We start from the raw sequence: 25,493 nt of genomic DNA, 5'->3' as shown, positions 1-25,493 counted from the left end.
TTTGTACAGATCAAAATAAATTATATCAATGTGCAGTAATTCTAGCATGATTTAATTAATGTATATATAGGTATTATTAATATCAAAAAAGTGTCACTTTTCATAATAGTAAATATATTTACCATGTCCTCGTCTTTGGATGTGTATCTGTTTGTTTCCATCTGTACTGATGAACCTCCTCCAGCATCTGCTTTTATGATCTCTATGTCCTTTTTGTGACCTAGATCATGTATAGCCATTTTCTCTTCATTAGTAAGATTAAAGACATTTTTATTTGATGATTTAAGAAAGCTATAGTATCAGCTTCACATGCTGATTTAAATACTAGTGTGGTCTGTTGTAATGTGGTGAAAGGGAGCTAAATGTACTGGCACACTTAAACTGAAAATCATCATTTTATACTCGCAAGTCATTTAGTGAATAGGTAATGCAAATTCAGTTTTCTATTAAAAGACTAAAATTCAGTGAGTGCTATGTCCATTTTAGTGATAGCATATGGCACAAAAACTAAATCCAGTAAGAGTTTTTCAAATTCAAAACTTATATGCTTAAATTTAAAATATCAAACACAGCAGTGCAAGAACTAAAAAGATTCTTGTCATTGATACAAGTGATCTTTCTTAAAATGGGTCTGACTTTTGAGGTATCTGAATCAACATTTAACAACTCTTGCTTTAAAACTATAACGGTTATGACTGTTAAGTGGTCATTAAATGTAAAGCATCAGTTGTATTTATCCCTTTTCGGGTGTCTGCACACACAAATGGAAAATGAGTTATATCATTTTTGATTACCCCTGCATTAGATCAAGTGTTACTGTATACTCATTCATTAAGATAACCTTGCTGACTTTGTTTAAAACCTCTCCATTAAAGACATGTTCGCAATCTCATTCACAAAACTAGCAGTAACCTAATGAACATCACTAGTTCTTGATGAAAAATACTACCTGGAAGCAGTAATGGTTTCAGATGAAATATCATCCTGTATATTGTGTATAATATTCACAACGTCTGAAAGTCTGTAACAGATAAATCATTAACTTGAGAAACGTTACTAACTTTTCATAAAAAAAAAAAAAAAAATGCCAACTGACGCATGCAATGGAAAAAGCATTAGTTGTTTCAGATTAAGCAAAACCTTGGATACCTTTAGGAGGGTTATGCACAGACGACAAGCCTTACACTAATTTGATGAGAGACTGCTGTCTGTTTTGGTGTTCCACCTTAGGCAGGCAGTCAGAGATCTGGGCATGTGTCTTTACATGAAAAGCATCTTTTATCTATTTATTGATTGATTAATTGACATTTGTGTACCGAGAAACTCCTTCCAGGTCACATGAGCCCATTTTCAGCAGAGGCCTGGGCAGAAAAGTTCCTCTTTACACTGCTAAATTGTAAAACATCTTGATAGTATACATAATCAGTTAATTTATAGTATTGTAGACATCTAGGTACGATACATAAGTGAAAATATCTTGGTACAATATTTATAGTGCTGTAGACAGAAAAATGTAAGTATTAAACTGAGAGAAAAAAGATAAAATCAGTTTGGAACATAATATTCCCCTTTCATACTAGGTATATTTTATCTGGAAATTTAAAAATGTTTGGAAAGTTTTTGTTTATGTATATATAGAGGAAGAAAGGACAGGGGTTACCCAATAAATTAGGAGTATAAAATATAATGTTGATAAAGAATGATGCACTTTAGCCAGGAGCATGAACCAAATAATTATAAGTGGTCAGAATTTTAAAGGAAGAATTTGGTAATTTAATAGTCTGAAAGGAATTCCATTTTTGTTGCCTGAGCAAGAGTAGATAAAGGCTGTTTGCAGTTGATTTTTTTATGTTTACAGATGTTGAGGAATTGCTCGTCATGTAAACAAAGTGGGCTATTTGGATGAGGGGTAAAATTTTAATGCTAGCAATGAAATTTTATGTATGATAATGTTAAGTTGTCAACCCCTTTCATTCTTGCTTGATGGGTTGAGCCGATCCTCGGCTCCCGCATTTGCTAGCTCGAGTCCTTTTACCAGCTCGAGGCAGCCCCATATCCCATGATGCAAGGCGGAAGGATCTGGGCCGCTTGGAGGTCTTTTTTTACCAGCTCCTGGTAAGTAATTCACTTTGAATTTAAGCCCCTTTTTTAAAACTTTTATTTTGATAGTTTAACTTTAAACAATTTTTCTGACAGAAATCCCTGTCTTTTTTAAATTTTTTTTTAGTCATTTAAACCTTCCCACCCCCCTGTTAGGGTGTGTGTGTTTTTTTTTTACTATACCTTTTGGTTTTATTTAATTTAATTGACTGGTGTGTGTGTGTTTTTTACCATGTCAAAGAGAGGGCCCAGGTTTTAAGAAGTGTGACTCTGTCAGAAGATGTCTCTGACGCGGTCACACTTCTTGCCTGGGGGCCCTTCACCTGCAGGACTCCTGTGCTATTTGTCATCCTTCAGCCAGAGAGTCCTGCAGGAGAATAATTGATTCTGGGGGGTCTTCCGGAGGGCTCTCCGGCTAAGTGGGCCCCCACAAAATCAACAAACTCCAAGGCCCAGGCTTCTGTTTCTAAGCCTGGGCCTGGGCCCGACTCGTTGAGTCGAGATCTGGGCTGGAGCCGATTCGGGCACAACCGGCGATGGCTATCGGTCCCAAATCTGTGACCACTGTTCGGCCGCCGGGGCCCACCATCGTGTCGGCTCGATCCCCGACACCCATGTGGAAAGGCATCGGGCCCCATCGGCCCACCGTTATTTTGGCTGTATCGGCCCCGGCTGGAGCCGATACATCAGCTTCTGCCCCCCGGTCGGTGCCGACAGGATCAATATCGGCTCCGATGGCCCATTCCAGGAAGAGGTCGAGGTCTCCTTCCTTGGAGCCGATACTTTGCCCGGCCCCCCCTTTTCTTCAGGAGCCATGGGAGCCGATCTTCAAGGTCATCCAGGTTGTCAGACCATGACCTAGAGAGTGGTCAGTAGATTTCAAGTCACAGGTACTGGCCCAAATGTTAAAAAGTCCGTCTAAACGGGCGACTGTTGGTCCACCCCCCGTTACAGTTCCTCCTTCAACTCTACCCCAGAGTTGGAGTTGGAGTTTTGGGGAGGTTACTGCTACGGCTGGAGGCGGATACCCCCTGTTCCTTCAGCCTCTACTCTTATCTCCTCTTCCTTAGAGGGATTCGTGGTCGGGCTTCCATGGTCTCCTCCGAGGGGTGAGTGGCATCGGACCCTTGCCCGAACCGCTCCCCTTGGAGCCTGGGCCCTTTGGTGAGCTCGGCCCGACATCGGCCTGGGAGACTCCCCTTGGGGGGCCCCCGGGGGTCCCTGGCTCTTGGGGGGGGTTTCTCTCGGCCCTGCCTGGGAGGGAGCATTCGAGGTGATGAAGAGTGTACTGGCCACTGGTATCAGTCAGCAGTCTGTTCCGTAGCTCCTCCCTCTATTGTACCTGTTGACATCTCTGCCACTTCTCTTGCTACAGGACCCAGAGATCCTCCGCCTCAGGTTTCCCCATTGGGAATTTCCCCTCTTCGAGGATTCTCCTGATGTTTGGAGATCCTCCTAGGAAGAGGACTTGTAAAGGAAGTTAGACTCCCGAGTCTGTCACGGATACTGACTTTGATGAGTCAGAGGGACCCCCTAGATCCCCTCTGAGGATGTCTCCTTCTCAGACATCCTAGAACTTGAAACAGAGGGAAACTGGCCCAAACAATCCCTCTGAGGATGAGTCAGTATACCTAGAGGCGTTTGGATCTCGGCCCTCCACCTCCTGGGTGTCTCCGCCTTCGCCCCCCTTATGCAGGTTATTGCCAAGGCGTGGGCTCCTGACTCTGGGGCCAGTCCCTAGGAGGCCTTCAAATTTTTTTAGTGACAAACAATTCCTTAAAAAGGGTGCCCCCCTGATGCCATGGTGGTGGCTGGGGCCCAAAAAAGGAACTTGCAGATCCTTCCGTGCCCCATCCTCCTAATAAGGACTCTAGGACCATGGATAGGTACGGATGTTTTCCTCAGCACCTTTCCCGGGCTGAATTATCTTTGTCACTTCACCAGACCCCAGAGATATCCTGAAGGAGCTGGGAGAAGTAGTTCAGGATCCTACAGCTGCAGGGGCTCAAAAAAAGATTGCCCAGCTAGGAACCCTCAATTCCATTGCTCTCCTCCATGGGGCTAATATCTTATGCTGCTGAGGGGGAAGTGGGCCGGGGCACAGGTGTGGCTCTTGGGCGCCAAGCCTGGATGCGGCTATGTGTTTTTGGGGATCCCTTTAAGGCCCTTCACAAATTCTCCCTTTGATGGGTCAGCTTTGTTTGGCCCTCAGGTGAAGGAAACCTTGACCAGGTGTGAGCAGGGGGCAAGACTCTTTCTGCTGTTGGAGTCCGTTTTCCACCCCTCCTAGGCCTTATCCCAAAGCAGAGAAGCGTGCGAAAATGTGGTTCCAAATCCCAAGGAGTCACGGATTCACGTGGTCAGTTTACCCCTAGAGGCAGGGGGGTAACAACAACGGGCGCCTAGAGGCAGGGGGGGTCCCAAGACCCAGGGAAACGGGGAGCTCTCTGACAAGCCCTTTCAGCATCCCTGAGTTGTTGCCCGGCTGTCCCTCCTTGGAGGCAGTCGGGGGAAGATTATCACTGTACCCAGAAGCCTGGCATTCCCTCACTCAAGACAGATGGGTACAGTCGATCACATCCAAGGGTTACAAAATTTCCCTTTTCGAGGAAAGCCCCTTTCCCCCTCAAGTTCCCTTCCAGATGTACCACCGGTCTAAGGGACATTGCAGAGTTAGAACCAAAACTACTGAAAAAAGAGCCATTCAGCCAGTTACAATAGACCATTCAGAGCCGGAATCTACTCAAGGTTCTTTTGGCCCCCAAAAAACGGAGACTGGAGACCAATATTGGATCTCAGCAGACTCAACAAGTCTGTCAGGAAGACAAGATTCAATGGTCACTCTTCAGTCAATTCTGCCCTTCTTACAGAAGGACAACTGGATGTGCTCAATAGATCTTCAGGATCCTATCACATCAAAATTCACAGACGCTCCAGGAGATTTCTCCGTTTTGGGGTCCAGTCATTTCCAGAGCCCTGCCCTTTGGTCTCACTACAGCCCCAGAGTGTTCACCAAATGCATGGCAGTGGTCACGGCTCACCTGGGGCGCAAGGATTCCAGGTGTTTCCGATCTGGGGACTGGCTCCTGTCAGCCACCACCAGGCATCAGCTTATACAAGCCAGGGATTACACAATAGACCTTTGTTCTCATTTGGGCATCTCATAAACCCAAAAGTCATCCTTATCCCCCTGCCACTCTATTACCTTCATAGACGAAAACTTAAACACTGTTCGGATGTCAGCTACCCTTACAGAACAAAGAGTTTCAGACATTCAGACTCATGTCAGGATCATTCTGGCCAGAAAGGGTACAGGCCAGAATGGTTCTAAAGGTATTAGGCTCATGGCTGGGGCCATTACTCTTCTTCCCTGGCTCGATTCTACATGCCCTCTTCAGTGGATGCTGTTCACACAGTGGTCATACCAGCAACTTCCCAATCGTCACCAGATTCTGGTGACACAAACATGCAAAGAACATCTTGCTTGGTGGATCACATCCCCTCAGGTTCACCAAGGCAGGTGCGTACCTGTACCCTGTCACCACGGATGCCTCCCTGATCGGGTGGGGGTCATTATCAGGGCAGGATGGTTCAGGGGGCGTGGCAACCGTTCAGTACCATCTGCACATAAATGTCCTGGAGATGAGAGCAGTGCTTTTAACGTTGCAAGCCCTCGACTTTCTTCCCGTAGGGACAATTGCAGTCCACACAGACAACATGTCTGTAGTTTGGTATATCAACAAACAGGGCGGAACCAAGTCCTCCCCCTTGTGTGAAGCCCAGACTATGGCAATGGGCGATCTCCTCTCATCGGTTTCTGGTAGAAACGCTATCCCTGGGAAAACCAACATTATAGCGGACAGATTGAGCAGAGCTATTCTCATGCCTCACGAGTGGTCTCTCAAGCAATCATAGCGGAAGAGATTTTTCTGGAATGGGGTGCCATGTTGCGATCTTTTGCTACTCCCCAAAACAGCAAATGTCCAGACTTCTTCAGCCTCTTCCTCTATCAGGCCATCCCCAGAGCCTCTGACCCAGGATTGGCCCCAGGGACTTCTTTATGCCTTCCGTCCATTTCCTCTGACCCCTCAGGTTATCCAGCAAGCTACCGTTTTGCGAGCCAAATTGATTCTCCTTGCCCCTTACTGCCCTCGACAATTTTGGGTTTCCCCGTTCCTCCATCACCCTTTTGGTGCAGCCGTGGCATCTGGACCCAGTGCCAGATTTTCTGATTCACCAATCCGGTCAGCTGCACCGGTCAATCCCTTCTCTCAACCTCACAGCATGGTTGCTCCACTTCCTTCCTTAGCCAGGCTTCCTTTGATCTCTAACCCAGTTAGAGAATCATAGAAACTTCACTAAAATCCTCTACCAGGAGGATTTACAAAGCAAATGGAAGTTTCTTTATTGGGCTAAGGCCCAAAATATTGATCCTTTACTGCCCCTCTTCAGGCAGTTCTGGACTTCTTAGCAGAGTTTTTTCATGCAGGCTCCTCTTCTTCCACCGTCAGATTTCTGTTGGCTGCTATTTCTAATTTTCATGTCGGGATATCAGATCATAATAGTATATCCCATAGGGACTGTAGGGCCTTCTTGAAAGGAATAATCCTACTAAAGCCTCCAATCAGGAATCGTGCACTTCAGTGGGATCTAAATTAACTGCTGACATCCTTGATTCTTCCCCTTGAGCCAGCTGTTTCTTGTTCCCTGAAATATCTTTCTTGGAAAACTTTATTCCTAGTGGCTATTACATCTCCAGATTGAATTCATCTTTGGTTACCCCATGTTCACAAAGAAAGTACTTTGAGAACTAATCTCTTTTACCTAACTAAAAACAATAATCAACTTGACTCCTTTTTCCTAATTTCAGATAAGCAACAAAGTACTTATTGAGTCCACGCAACTAAATTTTACGACAAATTTAGAAATCTGTTTTGGTGTTCCACCTTAGGCAGGCAGTCAGAGATCTGGGCATGTGTCTTTACATGAAAAGCATCTTTTATCTATTTATTGATTGATTGATTGACATTTGTGTACCAAGAAACTCCTTCCAGGTCACATGAGCCCATTTTCAGCAGAGGCCTGGGCAGAAAAGTTCCTCTTTACACTGCTAAATTGTAAAACATCTTGATAGTATACATAATCAGTTAATTTATAGTATTGTAGACATCTAGGTACGATACATAAGTGAAAATATCTTGGTACAATATTTATAGTGCTGTAGATAGAAAAATTTAAGTATTAAACTGATAGAAAAAAGATAAAATCAGTTTGGAACATAATATTCCCCTTTCATACTAGGTATACTTAATTATCTAAGGCAATAGTAGCAATGTTTGGAAAGTATTGCTTAAAGTTTATGTATATATAGAGGAAGAAAGGACAGGAAAGGTTATCCAATGAGAGGTTAGGGAGTATAGTAAATCATAATGTTGATAAAGAATGATGCACTTTAGCCAGGAGTGGAGCATGAACAGAGCAAATAATGTGATAAGTGGTCTTTTAGAAGGTTTTTAAAGGAAGAATGTTGGTAATTTAATAGTCTGTAGAAGAGAATTCCATTTTTGTTGCCTGAGCAAGAGTAGATAAAGGCTGTTTGCAGTTGATTTTTTTATGTTTGTAGATGTTGAGGAATTGCTCGTCATGTAACCAAAGTGGGCTATTTGGATGATGGGTAAAATGGGGTTTAATGCTAGCAATGCAGGGATTTATGTATGATATTCTCGACTATAGCAAGTTGTACAAAGTTAAGTGCCTGGATAATTTGAGCCAGTTCTAGATTTTGAGGACGTTGCAGTGACATGTATTGTTTATTGGCAACAAATTCAGTCACTTTGCTATGGCATAATTCAAGTCTGGCTTTAAGAGAAGTTTGCAGGTTGGGAACGAATATTCCATTTTTAACTCAACAGTGGACTACCTTCCAGTTTTAATTCAACTGTGGATTACCTAAAATTTGCTATTTTCAATTTTATTAATTTGTAGCATGTATTTTACAGTTGAATTTTTGTTAATGAACTAGGTGTTTAATATAATTCAAGAAGTGAACATCACACCCTCCACACTGTGAAGTTTCTTCTTGGTTTGTTTTTTGACCCAGTATAGGTTGCATACTGGGTTTCCTGAGACTTTGAGGGAAACCACTGATTTTTCTTTTTTCATTTTGGTAACAGTAGCTGCACCATATAAGACAGAGGAAAGGAGGTAAGCTGTTTTTAGGGTGGCTTTTGTGGCGTTAGAAAATATTTGCGTCTATAGGACATGCCTATTTAATTTTTTGACATTATTTTACATGCAGCAGACTCCCATGTTTTTGGATATACCTTGCGCTGCTAGTAGGATATGTAGTTTTTTTTTTTAGATTTTGTCTAGATTCATTAGAATAACAGGCTCCCTCCTGTCATTCCAAGACTTGTAAGTCTGAGACCCAGGATTATTTGGGGGGGGGGTTACAGAAAATACAGGAGGATAGTGCATGTCGAAAAATTGCTATTCTCCTTTAAGGCTCTTTGCATAGGATGAGCCCCAACCCCAAAAGTTTTATGTACTTCTAGTTGTACAACTCCAGGATAGCAATATCTTAGAACAAAGAGAATATTCCAAGAGGTGGCAATTTCACACTTAGCTTGTGTAAGTCAGCATTTTCAATCATTGAGTCTTGCTTTTCAGAACTTGACTTAAGTCTTGGAAGTTCAAATTCTTAGCATGATACATGCATATGGAAAGGGTATGTTACAGTAGAAATTTCACGTGGATTTCTTTTAAGCTGATTTGTGTTTTATTGTTTGCAGTATGAAATTTTTTCCCATAATGTCCATCTGTCTTTTCCTTTACAGTGGTCCTGTGGCCAGAGTACTGCTGTTTAACACTACAGGAGAACGAGACAGTGCTGCATTGCTCAAACTGCTTCAGGTAAGGATGGTAGTTGAAATTCATACCTCTTTGCTGGGAACAGACTGCTGTGGTCAGAGCTTTGCACAACTGCTTGGTGTGTTGCTTCATGTTTAGTATGTTAGAATGTTCTCGTAGCTGAACTTGTGCTATATTTGTACTGGGAGTACAGGGTCTTTTGCAACCTGTCAGACTCGTGTGACCTTTTCTGTAGAACATCTTGTTACACTAGCAGTTGGCTTCTTTTTCTTTTCAGTACACATTGTGTTGAATATGGTGTTGGCAGGACCTAGATGTACTGCTGTAGTCAGTGTGTCCTTCACCTTCTATATACTGACAGCATAATAATAATATTCACTTGAATGTAGATATTATATGCTTGTTACTAGGCATGATGATTATTGTGTAAAGTTACAGTGAAACTGTGCTATTAAGCACTGCACAGTTTTATAAAAGTGCATGCCCCTTTTATAGCTTAACTTTGTGCTATGCAAACTTGACTTAAATCCAATGGGCACATACTGAAGATCTTTTTATCATCCAGTTTGGCTTTCCTGTAACTCCCCATAAGATGCAATTGCCAAGATGTCTTTCTGTTCTTATGTTGCAGTATTCATTACAGTAGGGAGGTTGCTGCCTGCGGCGCCGACATCCAGCCAGTGTATACCAAAGTCTTTGGTCCAGGAGGGTGCATATGACATCCTCTGTCAGAGCCATAAACCGACATATGGTATAAAAGTGATGTCTGCACATACCTTCTTCAGAATTTTTCTGATGCAGTTAATAGCTAAGATGTACTTGTCCACTTGGAAGGGGAAGTGTGCTTGTGGGAGACAAATTCTTCACAAGGACATGCACGAAAAGTGTGTATTTTGCTTAGGCGAGGCCCACGGCCATACGTCCCATCACATTTGCGCATTAAAACTGTATTTAGAAAACCAAATGCTGCCATGTCTTTTATTCGGAATGGAAGGCGGAGTAGGCCCATCCAATGAGCCGCCATGGAAGAAGGCCAAAAAAATCAGTGTCTGATTCCCACTCTGCTCCTCAGGCATCCTGCATATTCTTGAGGCTGATGAAAGCCCAGATCTTCTCAGACCTCTGTTTCCAAGCCAGGCCTGGGAACCTCAGTGGAAGCTGGGATGGCGTAAATCGGCCATCAGGCCCTGATGGCGACGGGGGACCACAACTCATTCAGTCAGAACGCCCTACTCCTACAGTTCATCCACCCAGACGTTGGCTCCCATTCTTTCGAAGACGGCCACCCCTTTGAAGAGAAAATAAAAATTAAAATATCCTGTGCCTCAACCGGTTTTCAGATGGTAAGTTTTCTCATTGTCTTTTTAAGGCATTCCAGGTCTTACAGACAGAACAACCCCTTCCTGCTTCTCCTCCACGGTCTCCCTTAGAAGTGTCAGAGGAAGACTACTCCTCTTCATTGGAATTTATTACATATTGAGCACAAATAGACTCTCCCAAGGATTTCATTACCCCAGCGGAGGAGGATCCCATCACTCCTGAGTCTTTTGGGGAAGAATTCACCTTTGGAGACACAATCTCCCTCATGAGGGAACATTTTAAGTGGCAGGCCTCAGAGGTCTCTGACACCAAGAAAAGGTACTTTGACCTGCTGCAAATGGAACAACCATCCCCTCCTGCTGTTCCCCCTTTGCTACCTGCCTTTCAGGATGCCTTCCTTTCTACTTCACTGTTTCCATACTCACAGCCACCATCCTCAAAATACCCAGACCATTTTTATAAGGTCCCTCAGGCCATCCAATTCCTTTTTAAAAACCCTTCAGCAGAACCAGCAGTTATTGCAGTATCTTCTGATAAAACATCCAGACAATTACCCTTCTGCTGCTCTCTACCCTACTGATAAAGACAGCAAGTTCATGGACAGACTAGGGAAGAAAGTGTATACCTCCTTTACTCTGGCTGTAAGAGCTCTCAACTACCAAACACACATGGCTAGGTATGTCCTAGACACCATTATCAAAGCTTCTACCCTCCTCTCTGAGGCTCCTGACTCTTCCATTAAAACCCAACTTAACACCCTACTTTCCACAGCAGCTGAAGTGACTAGGCACTCCAAATGCAGTTATGATGCTGTGGAAGCCTCCTCTAAATCTGCTGCATCAGGCTCAGTTTTGAGGTGATATTCCTGGGTGAGACTACAACCACTCCTTGTGGATGTACAAACTAAATTGCTTGATGCCCCACTGGACAATAAAGTCCTATTTGGACAAGCCTCAGCAGAACTTCTGAAATCCCTTCAAGAAAAGGGAAAAGAACTTCAAAACCTTAAACAATTGCTTGCATCTTTTATCCCCAGATATCACAGAAACTACCCACAAAGACCTTCTTTTGTTAGTAGGCAGTCCTCCCGTTCAGCTCCTTAGCAAAAGAGATGCAGGCAATCCAGGAAAAGCTCTACTCCCAGGTTTCCTGCCAACCCTCCGACCCTCACCCTTTCGGGGTCAGTCTGATCAACTCAGACCACCTCCACTGTGACTTAAAACTTATCAGACTCAAACACCCCCCTATCCCTTTGGCTCACCCTTTCCTTACCCTCCTGGTGGAGAATTACATCAGAACAATGGGTCCTCTTCATCATTCCATCACCCCCCAACACCCCCAAACCTCACCCCCCAACCTCCTCTAATAACACTATCCCCAGAGCTACCTAGTTTAACACCCAATTCATCAGTGCAGTAATCTCCCTTCTGGACAACCAACCATCTCAGCCATTTACCATCCTTAGCATCACTATACTCGGTCACAATCCCCACTTCTTTACAACTATACAAACTAGCTACATAAAAGCTCTCTTATCCAAACTCGAACCAAGCTGCACAGCTGCTGACAATCTCCCTGATGAATTTCTGAAACTGGCAACCCCTGTAATTGCATATCCCATCTCAATACTCATCAACCACTCTTATCAAGGAGCAGTATGTCCCTCGCATTTGGAAAATATCTCATATTGTTCCACTCCATAAAGGTGGCCCATCCAAAGAAATAAACTTCTGCCCCATAGCAGTCCTCTCCCCCCTCGCAGAAATCCTAGAGAAATGCATCTACAACTAACTCTTAAACTATTTCCTTCTCAGCAGCCTACTTTTCGACTCTCAGTATGATTTCCGGCCAAAGCACAGTACTAGTGCAGCTCTCCTTGCCTTTACTGACTCCATCCACAGACACTTGAACAAAGGACAAAAGATCGCTTCTATATTTCTAGACATGTCTAAAGCCTTCGACACTGTCTCCCACCAACTCCTCCCTAACAAACTATCCACCTATGACCTTAGCTCACCCGCATTAACCTGGTTCCACAGTTATCTTTATAACCGTCATTTGGCCACAGTATGGGACTACTCTCTCTCCCCACCTCTGTGGGAGTCCCCCAAGGTTCCATTCTCGGTCCACTCCTCTTTGTCATATTCACCAATAACCTTTGCACAGCAACCCAGCATGCCTCTATAGCTCAGTACGCTGCCGACTCTACCTTTCTGTTCTGCTCTCTCCACTCGATCTCCAAATCAGAATGCAGTCTGCTTTTCAGGACATCGAATCCTATCTCTCACAACACCAACTCATTTTAAATCCCAACAAAACCAAAGTTATAGTATTTAGGAATAACAAATCCAAAACTTCACAAATCCCCCTATCCATCACCTCTGCTAATGTTACCCAAAATTACCCCCACTAACCACACAAAACTCTTGGGTATTACCATATATGAATACTTCATATTTGGCATACGTATTGCCCAAACCATCAAAAAAGTTCCCATCAAATTAGGTAGCCTGTATAGAGCCAAGCCATTCCTAACACCCAGTGCCAGGCTTGTCACTGCACGCACACATCTCCTAAGTACCCTTTTCTATGGTTCCATTGCTTTCACCAACCTCCTGAAATCAGATCTCAATAAACTGAAATCATGTTACCATAAAATCTCTAAATTTGCCACCAACCTCCCACTCACATCCCATCACTGCTCATCACATTCAGCATTAAACTGGCTAAAGCTACCTAACCTTCTGTCTCTCAATCATCTAGGGTCTATGTTATAACAACAAACACTCAAAAGAGCGAATGCTGTTATATCGACCACAAAAGAACGAAAAGAAAAAAGAGCAAACAGCCAGAACAGTGAATTTTTCCCTTCACCCCCCACACCCCCCCTACTTAAATATACCAACTCCGAGATCACACTACAGTGCCAAAAACGGCAAAGTGACGGAAGCGGCCAAGCAACTTCTTTCCCAGGGAAAGAATTTGCTTAAAAGCCGCTTTGTCATTTTGTGTTTTCGTCATTTACAATTCAAAGACACATTTGACATAATGAGTCTTCGTTTTGACAGGAACCCATCATCGAGCCTTAACCCACAAAACAGTCTACAATCCCAATAACTGCCCTGCCCTATCCTCCTTAGTTCAACTACACTCCAACCATTGAGCTGTCAGATTCTCCAACAAACTCTTACTTAAGGTGTCTAACTCCCACAACCAACACAGCAACTCCCTCTATTCCCACAACATAGCTAAACTCTGGAACTCCCTCCCAGAAAACCTAAGGAACATACCCTCACATGTTCAATTCAAAACACTACTAAAACACCACCTTAACAACCATTGGCTATGCTCCTGCCACTCCCTTTATTAAACCCACTCTCATCTCTTGTTAGCTACTCTCAGAACATGCTCTTCTCTTGCTTCTTTTGTAACTTATTTCTACTCCCTCTACCACCTTTGCCATTAGCTCTCTCAGCTTGTAAATAACGCTTTACTTCAGCTTCTTGTTTATTCACTACAGAGCTGCTCTATTAGCAGGTTTTTAGTTTCCAACCATCTTGTTATGTTTGTTCATCAAGGTAAATCTTCCCCCGGGATCTACACCAGTGAACACACATTTCTCATGCAATATTTCTTCTTGATATATGATGTTTTTGATATTGTAAAAAATGCATGCTATTTTTGTGATGTTTGTTTTTGATTTGTAAAATTGCATTTTAATGTGTGATAATCTGTGTATCTAGAATCTACTTGTATTGTATTTTCTGTGGATTTTTTTTCCCCGGGCCTCTGGCCCAGTTGAACATTCCCAGTCAACAAAATGTAATAAATAAATAAAAAGTAAAAATTCAGAAGGGATACTTCATGACTTGGTGGATGTTACCCCCCTTCCATGGGAACTCCCCATCCTCCTAGTCAGACTTAGCTTTTCCTGCCCATCATTCAACTACTACTAGCTCAGGGCACTGTAGAACAGGTAATGTTTCTGGTACCAAGAAAAGATGGCCCATGGAGGCCAATTCTGGATTTATCTTTCCTAAAACTGTTTCTCAAGGTACCCAGCTTCAAAATGATTAACTTACCCTTGCTCCTACCACTCGTACCAACACAGGCTTTCATGGTAGCCCTGGATTTGAAGAATACCTACCTTCACATTCCTATACATCCAGATTACAGTAAATTCCTGTGCTTTGCAATAGGTTTTTGGAATTTTCAATTCTCTGCCTTGCCTTTTGGACTTTCCACTACTTTTCAAGTGTTCACAAAGTGTCTAGCACCCTTCATTGCTCACTGCAGAACACAGAGTATACAAATGTACCCATATGTAGATGACCTGCTCATTCTTTACCAGGACCGCTAAGTCCTTCTCTACCCACAGCAGGTGATATCCATCCTAATTCAATTAGGGTTTACCATAAACAACAAAAACTCTCACCTGAACCCCATTCAAGACCTGGTGTTCTTGGGATGCAGGATCAGAACAGACGGAATGAAAACCTTCATTCCAGACAAAAGGATCCTGGACCTTTGTGTATACTTCACCAATTACATCACCCACACCTCCTTGCTAGCTGAAGAGTTCCTAAGGATGTTAGGCCACATGACATCCCTAATACCCATGCTACCTCTGGCAAGACTCCACATGAGAAAAATCCAGTGGATCCTAAAGAAGGTATGGACCCAACATCCCACCCCCTGGGCACCCCCCCTTCCCTTATTTCAGTGCCTGAAGAGGGAACCCCAGTGGTGGGTATCAGCCATCCACCTCAACCAAGGAACTCCTGGTTCTGGCCCCTCTACAACAAGTCTCCACAGATGCATCAGACCTGGGTTGGGGTGCAGTGCTAGTAAACAACCAGAAGCAGTTCACCATGCAAGGGAAATAGTCCACCCTAAGACACAAGGACCATATCAACATCAGGGAAATGAGGGCACTACTGGTAGCCTTAAAACATTCAAGTCAGCTCTACAGCCAGGATCCCTGACTGTCCTGCGGTACATAAACGGGGGGGGGGGGGATATCCTACCTTCTTTGCAGCCTGGCTACCCAAATCTGGACCCTAGCATCATCACTCCAGATTAATCTGGTAGCAGTGTATATTTCCTTGTACAGAGAATGTTATGGCAGACACACTCAGCAGAACTTCAGCCCCCTCTCATGAATGGATGCTTCACAGAGAGGTATTCCTGGATATTTTCACAGGTGGGGTATTCCACAAGCAGATGTCTTTCTATTCCAGTGTTGCAGTATTCTACATGTGGGTTTACCCTTCTTTCTCTCCAGTTCTTCTGGCCAGGTTTCCAAAGATTTTCAGTCCCTCTGGGTGCCTTGGATGTCTGACATGGCAACAGGAACATAGGCCATAAAAGTGACATCTGCACGCACCAGGCCGTCAGAAATTTTCAGTCACCAGTCATATGCCAGGTGTTCCTGCTTCTCGCGGACATCAGATCAAAAAAGACTCAGTTAAGTACCCTGTTGGGGATTCTTTCAGTCCTACTTTGTTGTTTATTATAGTCTGTTAATGTCATCAGGTAAGGGCAAGTGCAAGTCCAGTTGGCAGATTCCCCACAAAAACACGCATGACCAGTGTCTCTTTTGTCTAGGCAGGGAACATGACCACGAGAACTGCTCCATTTGCTGATGTTCTTCGTCTCACATTGCTGCAGTCATGACCTGTGGGTAGTCCGCTGTCCTCGGTCGGCCCGAATACCAAAGAGTTAGGCTGGCATCTGTCATGGGCGCCCGGTGCTGACGTCAGTACGTAGTAGTACTAAAGCGCATGACCGACGCCATATCCTCAGTCTTTCTTGCCGCGTGGTCCGAAGCAGAAGCAGTGTTTGCAAGTGCCGTTCGGCGTTCTGAAATTTTCAATTTTCGAGTTTCAGACCGAAGACCAAGTTGGGCTAAGTACCCCGTTGGGGAAAATTTTTGTCTTTTCTTGCCTCAGTTAATCCGGATGTCAGAAAAAGTTAATAATTGTATTTCTTGTGGGAAACAGATACCTCATAGGGACTATCATTCTCTCTGTATTCCTTGCTTGGGGCCTAAGCACGACGTAGTCGGGTGTCGCTTTTGCGCTAGATTTAATAAGCGCACCATTAAACCCAGATTAGACTGTGCCAGGTTGGTTTTCGGTAAGCGGTGTAACTACAACATGCCGTCGGATCCTCCGATGCCCGCTACCGCAAAAAAGCGAAAAGATAAATCTTTAAGGTCTAAACCGGATGAGTCGTCCGTTGCGGACGCCGGTTCTATGGAATCTACGGTTGAATCTGTGGATCCAGCCGAGGTCTCGGCTGAATCCCAGGGGGAACCTTTACTGTTACAGGAGTTGGCCTCTCAGGAGTCAGGCCAGGCCGAGGGTGCTTCTCAAGTTTCTGTGGTTCCATCCTTACAAAAGGTTATTAGGCCTTCCACTTCAGTCACTAAAGGCCCTGCTACGGCTAGAACTGGTCTTTCTGGAATGGGCCATAGCCCTAGTTCTTCGGGCTCTGTTCCAAAAAAACATATGTTGAAAATGGCAGAGGATTTGATTACTTTGATCAGGGGTTCTATGCCCCCTCCAGAGAAGAGGCCTAGGGTGGAGACAGATTTAGAGGGAATGGAGCATTCCTCTGATTACTCTGAGTCCTCAGCTGAGGATATTCAGGATTTTCCTCCCTATTCAGATTCGGATGCAGAGGATTCCTGTCCTTCTGCTTCTCCTCCAGAGGATTTTTCCTTTTCTGAAACCTTGCATTCCATGAGGGAGCATTTCAAGTGGGAAGGTCAGGATTTTTCAGATTCTCGTAAGAGGCTTAGGGAATTTTTGTTTTTGCCACAACATAGACCTTTGGCTATTCCCCCTGTTTTAGATGTTGTTCAGGATGTTTTTTTGGAAGCTTCCCTTAATCCTGATTCTTTACCCCCTGCCCCTGTCAAGCCAGACAGGTATTACAGAGTTCCAGAGGCTCATAAATATTTGTATAAGAGTCCTAGAGCTGACCTGGAAACTATTATTCAAGGGCCTAAAGGTGTCAGGGCTTCTGTGGTTAAGAATCCAGTTCCTTTGGATAAAGATTCTAGAGCATTGGATAGGTGGGGTAAAAAAGTGTACACCTCTTCTACGTTAGCTATGAGGGCTTTAAATTGCCAATTTCATATGCTGAAGTATCAGAACTTTCTGTTAGGTCAATTAAAATCTAAGGTAGATGCTCTATCTGAGGGTATAGAGTGTAAGGAATTGCAGGACTTGGTTCATGCTTCAGATCAAGTTGGTAAACATTCCTTGCAGTGTGGCTTTGATGCCCTTCAGGCTTCTTCCAGGGTGGCTGCTACTGGTTCAGTTATTCGTAGACATGCCTGGCTTAAGGATCAAAATTTGTCAGAGCATGTTAAAGCTCGGATTTTGGATGCTCCTCTTCAATCTGAAGTTCTTTTTGGTTCCCCTGTGAAGTCAGTTTTGAAAAAGATGGAAGACAAAGCTAAGTCTATGCAGACGGTTAAGGAATTTTTGCAAGTGCAGCCCCCTAAGTTTAGCAGGAATTGGCCTGCAAGAGGATGGTCTTACCCTTCTTCGGATTTTCAGTCTAAGGGTAGGCCTAGACGTGGTAGGGGCAGGGCTCACGCTCAGGGTTCTTTCAGACCTAGGACTTGGAGTTCTCCTGCACAATCTTCTGGTGAGGGCAGGGGTCAGCCTTTTCATAAACAGACCCAATGACCTGTATCTTCAGCTGCCAGATCCTTCTTTTTTGGCAGCTCCTCTAGGAGGAAAGTTGGCACTTTTCAAACAAAATTGGCATTTGGTCACCCAGGACAAATGGGTGTTGGACATAATAAATCAAGGCTACAAGTTTTATTTTCACACTTTTCCTCCTTTCAAAGGCAGGCCAGATGTACCTCCTCAGCAAAGGCTGGAGGCTCAGGAACAAATTTCTTTGCTTTTACAGATGGGGGCAATCCAGGTGGTACCTCCGTCAGAAGAAGGCCTAGGGTTTTATTCTCGTCTATTCCTAGTGCCAAAGAAAGGAAACACTTGGAGGCCAATTCTGGATTTGTCCATTCTCAATACATACCTAGACATTCCAAGGTTCAAGATGTTAACATTACAGCAACTTCTGCCTCTGCTAGGCAAAAATCACTGGATGGTAACTCTGGATCTCAAAGAGGCCTATCTTCACATTCCTATCAGGCACAGCTGCAGGAGATTCCTGCGTTTTCGGGCTGGTACTTCTCATTATCAGTTCTCTGCATTGCCCTTTGGTTTATCTACTGCGCCCAGGGTGTTCACAAAGGTTCTGGCTCCTGTAATAGCTTTCTTAAGACTAAGGGGAATACAAATTTATCCTTATCTGGACGATTGCCTGATTCTTGCTCAAGACAAAGACAAGTTACTTCAACATCTACAGTATGTAATGGCAGTTTTAAGGTGCCTAGGGTATTCTGTGAACGAAACAAAGTCCAGTCTAGTACCCTCTCAGGACATGTGCTTTCTGGGTGTGAGACTGAATACAGCCTCTCAGATGGCTTTTCTGACCCCGGACAAACAAAGAACTCTTCATCTATACTTCCAGCAATTATCAGTACTGTCCAGGCTGACTGCAAGGACAGTCCTTCAAGCCTTGGGGTTCATGGCATCTTGCATTCTGGTACTTCCCAATGCCAAACTGCATATGAGGAAGCTACAATGGTATCTCAAAAGTGTATGGACTCAACACTGCCACGATTTGGACACTGTCATTCAAATAATACCTTGCATCCAAAAGGAATTCTTGTGGTGGGCACAGGAATGTCACCTAAACAAGGGACTCTCTGTGACCCGACCAGAGGCGAGTCAGATCATAACGACGGATGCCTCAGACCTGGCTTGGGAGCACACTTCAATGGGAAATGGATTCAAGACACGTGGCCTCCCAGACTACAGCATTTGCATATCAACATGAAGGAGATGTTAGCAGTCCAGTTTGCCCTGATGGCTTTCAAGGGCCTACTTCAACCAGGACAGGTGTTGATACGAACAGACAACACTACAGTCATGTGGTACATCAACAAGCAGGGGGGAACCCATTCTTACCCTCTTTGCAGACAAGCTATGATATTGTGGGAGACTGCTCTGAGTTTGCATATCACTCTTCAAGCACGGTTTCTGCCAGGGGCACAGAACTCCCTAGCAGATGTATTGAGCAGACAAATTGTGGATCCCCACGAGTGGAAATTGGATCCTCAAGTATTCCAACAGTTGACAGTGGCTTGGGAAACTCCAGACACAGATCTGTTCGCTTCCCCTCTAAATTTCCAACTACCAAAATTTTGCACAAAGATGTTTCACCCAAAAGCTTGGAAAGTGGATGCTCTATCTTTCAGTTGGAACAACCTTCACATCTATGCTTTTCCTCCTCTGCCTCTCCTTACCAAGGTTCTCTTGAAAGTCAGGCGGGACAAGCCTTGCATGATTTTAATAGCACCAGATTGGCCACAACAGCACTGGTATCCTCTGCTGAGGAGTTTAATTCAGGAGCCTCCTTGGCCTTTGCCACAGCTTCCTCACTTGTTGTCCCAGTCAAGCAGTCATTTGCTCAATGTCAGGGTGCAGTCCCTGCATCTAACTGCCTGGCGAATTCTGTTTTAGAGCCTGTGGGTTCTCAGCTTCCTCAACAGGTTTTGGATGTCATTTTGGAAGCCAGGCGACCCAGCACTAGAAAGGTTTATGTTGATAAATGGAGGAGATTTTTTCTTTGGAGCACAACAAAGGACTTTGATGTCTCGGTACCTAATTTGAGTTTTACACTGCAGTACCTTACTGAATTACTAGACAAGGGTTTGTCATTTTCCTCTGTGAAGGTTCATGCTGCAGCCATTTCTGCTCACTATGATTGTGACCCTCCTTTATTTTCTCATCCTTTGTTTAAGCAATTTCTTAGAGGGGCATAAAATAGAAGACCCCCACGTAGAGCTCCTACTCCTTCCTGGGATCTCAATTTTGTGTTGGAGAAGCTTCCTTTGCCTCCTTTTGAACCTGCAGATACGTCGGAATTGAAGTTTTTGTCTTGGAAGACTGCTTTTTTGTTGGCCATTACTTCTGCTAGAAGGGTATCTGAATTGCAGGCTCTCATGGCAGTTGAACCCTTTCTGATATTCCATAAGGATAGAGTTTCTTTACGTACTAACCCTACTTTTATGCCAAAAGTTATTTCTAATGTGGCCTTGAACCAGTCTATCCATTTGCCTACCTTTTATGCTGATCCCCAAAATAAGGGGGAAAAAATCTTGCATTCTTTGGATATACACAGGCAGTTACATTACTATTTGAGCAGAATTAAGCAGTTCAGACAGACTCAACAGTTATTTGTTTCTTTTGCTTTGAGTTCACAAGGGAAAGGTGTTTCAAAGCAGACTATTTCACAGTGGATTGCTAATTGTATTGCCTTTTGTTATTCTCATCATGGGAAGAATGTTCCTGCTGGGATTAGACCTCATTCCACTAGGGCTACTGCCACATCTACTGCTTTTTTGAGGGGTGTAGCTACTAAGGATATTTTGGAAGCAGCTACTTGGAGTTCAGTTCACACTTTTACTAAGCATTACCATCTCCCTCTTTACTCCAAGTCCAGGGCTGGGTTTGCCACTGCAGTCTTACAGGGCAAGTTAGCAGCCCCTAATGCTTTTTAGTTTGCCAGCCTCCCTTTTCCTTTGCTTTGGGATTCTACCCACAGGTCATGACTGCAGCAATGTGAGACGAAGAACATAGTACAGTTTTGTACCTACCATAAATGTAGATGTTCGAGGATCCACATTGCTGAAGTCCTATTTTCCCTCCCTCCTTCCCCTCTATGGTTTGGGGTTGTTGTTGTTGTGGTTGTGGTTGTTGTTGTTGTTGTTCCTTAGGGATTATTGTTATTTTCTCCTTTGTGGCTCTGGCCTTTCCTTTTTTAAGGCCTTCTGACATCTGGGGCAAGAAAGACTGAGGATATGGCGTCGGTCATGCGCTTTAGTACTACTACGTACTGACGTCAGCACCGGGCGCCCATGACCGACGCCAGCCTAACTCTTTGGTATTCGGGCCGACCGAGGACAGCGGACTACCCACAGGTCATGACTGCAGCAATGTGGATCCTCGAACATCTACATTTATGGTAGGTACAAAACTGTACTTTCTTTTTTCCCGAAGACCTTACACCGCCATTTGCAAGCCCATAACTTGTACTTAGAGAATCAGTGCTTCAAACAGCATTAGGAATGGAGGTCCCGCCTGATGCCACATCTGAACCGCCTAGGAAGAGGGCCAAGTCCTCGTGGCCTACTTCTGCTGCACCTCTGTCCGCCATACTTCAGTCAGTAGCTGACATTAGCTTGACTGAGGAGCCAGCATCCACCAATACAGATACAGCGGGTACCTCTGAGGAAGCTGCAAAATCTCGGGCGGATGACATGTCACAGTGGATTTTACTGGTGCCTTCTCTAGACACTGGGGGGGGGCAGCTTTCAGTTGGAGTTCACCGGATGCCACCTCCGCTCTCCGGATCAGTGACCCTAGGCCTGTTCCTAGCCAGACTCCGGCTACGCCTTTGAAGAAAAAACAAAAGACAAGACTCCTCACTTCTACCTCTGAAAGCATGCCAGATTGGCAGGCCTTAAGCCAGATCTTATTCAATGCCTTTATGGCCCTTTGGCCTTCAGCATAACCCTCAGCCACTGCTCCTCCCCTCCTTAGTCCCAGACCTCCACCCCAGGAAAGGAGGGTAGAACAGCCTGAGGAAAAGGAATTGTCTGACTCCTCTGAGGATTCTCTCTCCTTCTCCTCACAGATCCAATCCCCCTTGGGATATGGTACTCCTGAGGAGGTCTCTGTTGAACCTGACTCCCCTGTCGAGGAACTTACATATGTGGAAACTATTAATAAAATGACCACTTTAAGTGGCAATCCTCAGATATGTCTGATGTTCAGAAAAGGTTTTATGACCTTATCCAAATGGACACTCCCAGTCTTTCTGCTGTTCCTCCCATCCCACCTGCTTTTCTGAATGCTTTTGCCTCAGCCTCCTCTAGCCCAGACTCCCAATTTAGGGCTCCTCGGAGAGCAGACAGATTGTATAAAGTCCTCGAGACAGAGAAATTTCTCCTTAAGTGCCCTCCTGCTGACCCAGCCACTATTTACATCTCTATGGTCAAGGCCTCCAAACTTCTACCTACCACTACTATCCTCCCATCTGATGAAGACAGCAAGACTGTGGAGAGGTTGGGAAAGAAAATTTATACTTCGGCCACCCTCTCATTTAGAGCTACAAATTACCAAATACATATGACCAATTACTCTTTTAGCTCTCCTGGACAAAGCCTTTAAAGAGTTAGAAGACATCGCTGACTGTGCAGCCAAAGTCTCCCTCTCTTCCCTGATGGCACTCATCTCTCAAGTGAATAGGCAGTCCGTGCGGTGTAGCTATGATGCAGCTGAAGCCTCTGCCAGGTCAGCTGCATCAGCTTCAGTATTAAGAAACTACTCATGGCTGTGACTTCAGCCTGTCCAGATGACTTCAGGGACAAACTCCTGGACTCAGCTTTGGACCACTCAGCCCTTTTTGGTGAAAAGTGGCTGACCTTTTCAAATCTTTCCAACAGAAAGGTAAAGAATTACAGGACTTGAAACATATCCTTGTCTCACTAGTTCCTAAGTTCCAGAGGAACTACCCGTCCAAGAACCAATTTATCAGGAAATCCTCCATTGCTGCTCCCTGGTCTAGAAGACTCCCCCCAGAAGGCAGCCTCCTTAGACTAGGCCGTCTCAGTCTTCCAGCCAAAGGCCTCCCTTTCCTGAAAAGGCAGGTAGTTTCTGACTGCCTGCCTAGCTCTGCAGGTGTGGGAACTGGCTACCCATGCAGGGGATCACCCTCCAGGCAGCCTACATCCCATCCCTGCACAACAGCCAGGCAGATTACCTAAGCATAACAACCTCAAACAACCACGAATGGATGCTGCAAAGGGATGTTTTCCTGATTATGGTCCACAAGTGGGGTATTCCAGAGAAAGACCTGTTCGCCTCCTCCATAAACAGGCAGCTTCCTGGCTACTGCACCAGGTCACCAGACCCAAGGCATTAGCAACAGATGCCTTCCCCATGACCTTGAAGGAGAAATTCCTGTATGTATTTCCCCCTTTCCCACTGATACAAAGGGTCCTGCTGAAAATTCAGCAGGACTCGCCCAAAATCTTGTTGGTGACCCCCTACTGGCCAGGACAGCATTGGTTCCCTCTTCACCTGTCCAAGGGCAATCACCACAAGTTACCCCTTCAGTGGACCTGCTCACACGGAACAAGGGGACTCATACACCCACAGTGAAAATCGTTGCACCTCACCCTGTGGCTGATAGGATTCTGGTTCCCATTCAGACACCTATACAAGGAGGACGTGCTCACTGTCCTGCAGGAGGCCAGGAAATCTAACACAAGGAAATCCTATCTCTCTAAATGGAAAAGGTTTTCCATTTGGTGTCAGAAAAGGCACTTGGACCCACTGGAAAGCGATACTCCTCTTATCCTGTCTTAAAATGTGTGAACTTATGCAGACAGGGCTGTCATGCTCATCTGTGAAAGCACATTTATCTGCTGTCTCTGCCTGCCTTCTTCTGAGGCTCCCCTTGCTTCCAAACTCCCCGCTAAACTGTTCCTCAAAGGGGTACTGCACTTGATACCACCCAGGAAACCCAGAGAAACTCACACTTAGCCCCCTTTGAGCCAGCAGACAAAGCGCCTATAAAGTTTTGCACATGGAAAACTGTTTTACTGGTAGCCCTGACCTCAGACAGAAGGGTCTCAGAATTGCAAGCTGTTACGGCTATACCACCATTTCTAATCTTCCACCTGGACAGGGTGACTCTCAGGACTAACCCGTCATTCTCTTCCAAAGTACTGAATGACCTATCCTTGAACCAGGCCATCCACTTGCCTGCCTTCTTCCCTAATCTGCAGAGGGATAGTGAGAGAGTACTTCATTCCCTGGATGTCCACAAACAACTCAGGTTTGATCTTCATAAAACCAAACCTTTTAGGAAATCTGACCAACTGTTTGTCTCCTTCCACCCCAGAGCCCTGGGGAAATTTGTGAGCAAACAGACCATCTTGGCCTGGATTTCCGTGCCATTTCCTTCTGCTACCTACACCATGGAAAGACCTTACAGGGAGCCTTTTTTAAGGGGTTAGACACTAACGTCATTCTTGAGGCAGCTACTTTGGTCTTCAGTGCACACCTTTACCAAACACTACAAACTAGACCACATCTCCAGGGCAGGGTTTGCCTGGGCTATCTTGCACGGATTCCTCGAAACATCATCTAGGCCACCACCTAATCCTCACTGAGCTTTTGCACTCACCCACATGTTAGAATACTGCAACATTGGAATAGAAGGACATAGGAAAGTTCTGTAAAATCTTACCATAACCATAGATGTTCTTCTCTTCCATGTTGCAGTATTCCTTCCCTCCCACCTTCCCCTCTTGTCAAACTGTACTTGCTGTCCTGGGTGACAATGTACAGGCTATGCCCTTACAGGACTGGCTCCAACTGGGGCCTCTTTTAGGTTCTAAGGGCTGGTGTGTGCAGACATCACTTTTATTGCCCACGTTCCTGCTGCCACGTCAGATGTCTGACACACCTAGATGGACTGAAAATCTTTGGAAACCTGGCCAAAAGAACTGGAGAGGAAGAAGGGTAAACCCACATATAGAATACTGCAGCATGGAAGAGAAGGACATCTATGGTTATGGTAAGATTTTACACAACTTTCCTATCTTTTTGCCTCCCCCCAGAACAAACAGATGCCCCGGTTCTGCACAAGGGACCCACATCCTCATGCCTGGAAAGTGGACGCCTTCTCCTTTCCTTGGGAGGGAATGTACCTGCATGCCTTCCCCCTTCTGACTGATTCAGAAAGTCCTCCCAAAAGTCCAGAGGGACAAACCCAAAATCCTTTTGGTGACCTCCTTTTGGCCAAGACTGCACTGGTTTCCCTTCTACACCTAGTAGCCAAGGGCAATCACAGGTTACCCCACAGAATAGACCTGCGCACACAGGACAGGGGATCCCTACTACACCCTCAGGTGAGCAGTTTGAAACTGACCTTTGGTTGACAGGGTTCTAATCCCCTTCAGACACCTATACTCAGAGGACATACTCAATGTTCTTCAAGAGGCCAGAAAACCCAGTACCAGGAGAAATTATTTATCTAAA

General features: G+C 44.8%; 1 protein-coding gene across 3 annotated transcripts in view; it reads left to right on the top strand.

Moving 5' to 3' along the window:
* FPGS (folylpolyglutamate synthase) overlaps nucleotides 1-25,493 on the top strand; it is a 1,649,361-nt gene that overhangs the window by 1,290,577 nt on the left and 333,291 nt on the right. For all 3 annotated transcript variants that reach the window (XM_044058278.1, XM_044058279.1, XM_044058280.1), the window contains exon 13: nucleotides 8,937-9,012. In XM_044058278.1, coding sequence (XP_043914213.1) covers nucleotides 8,937-9,012 — 76 coding nt within the window. The remainder of the gene's footprint in view (nucleotides 1-8,936; nucleotides 9,013-25,493) is intronic.

The sequence above is a fragment of the Protopterus annectens genome, chromosome 16.part0 (genome assembly GCF_019279795.1).
Source record: "Protopterus annectens isolate FY-2018-M chromosome 16.part0, PAN1.0, whole genome shotgun sequence".
Lineage (NCBI taxonomy): Eukaryota > Metazoa > Chordata > Ceratodontiformes > Protopteridae > Protopterus > Protopterus annectens.
This window is presented reverse-complemented; position numbering and strand designations above follow the sequence as displayed.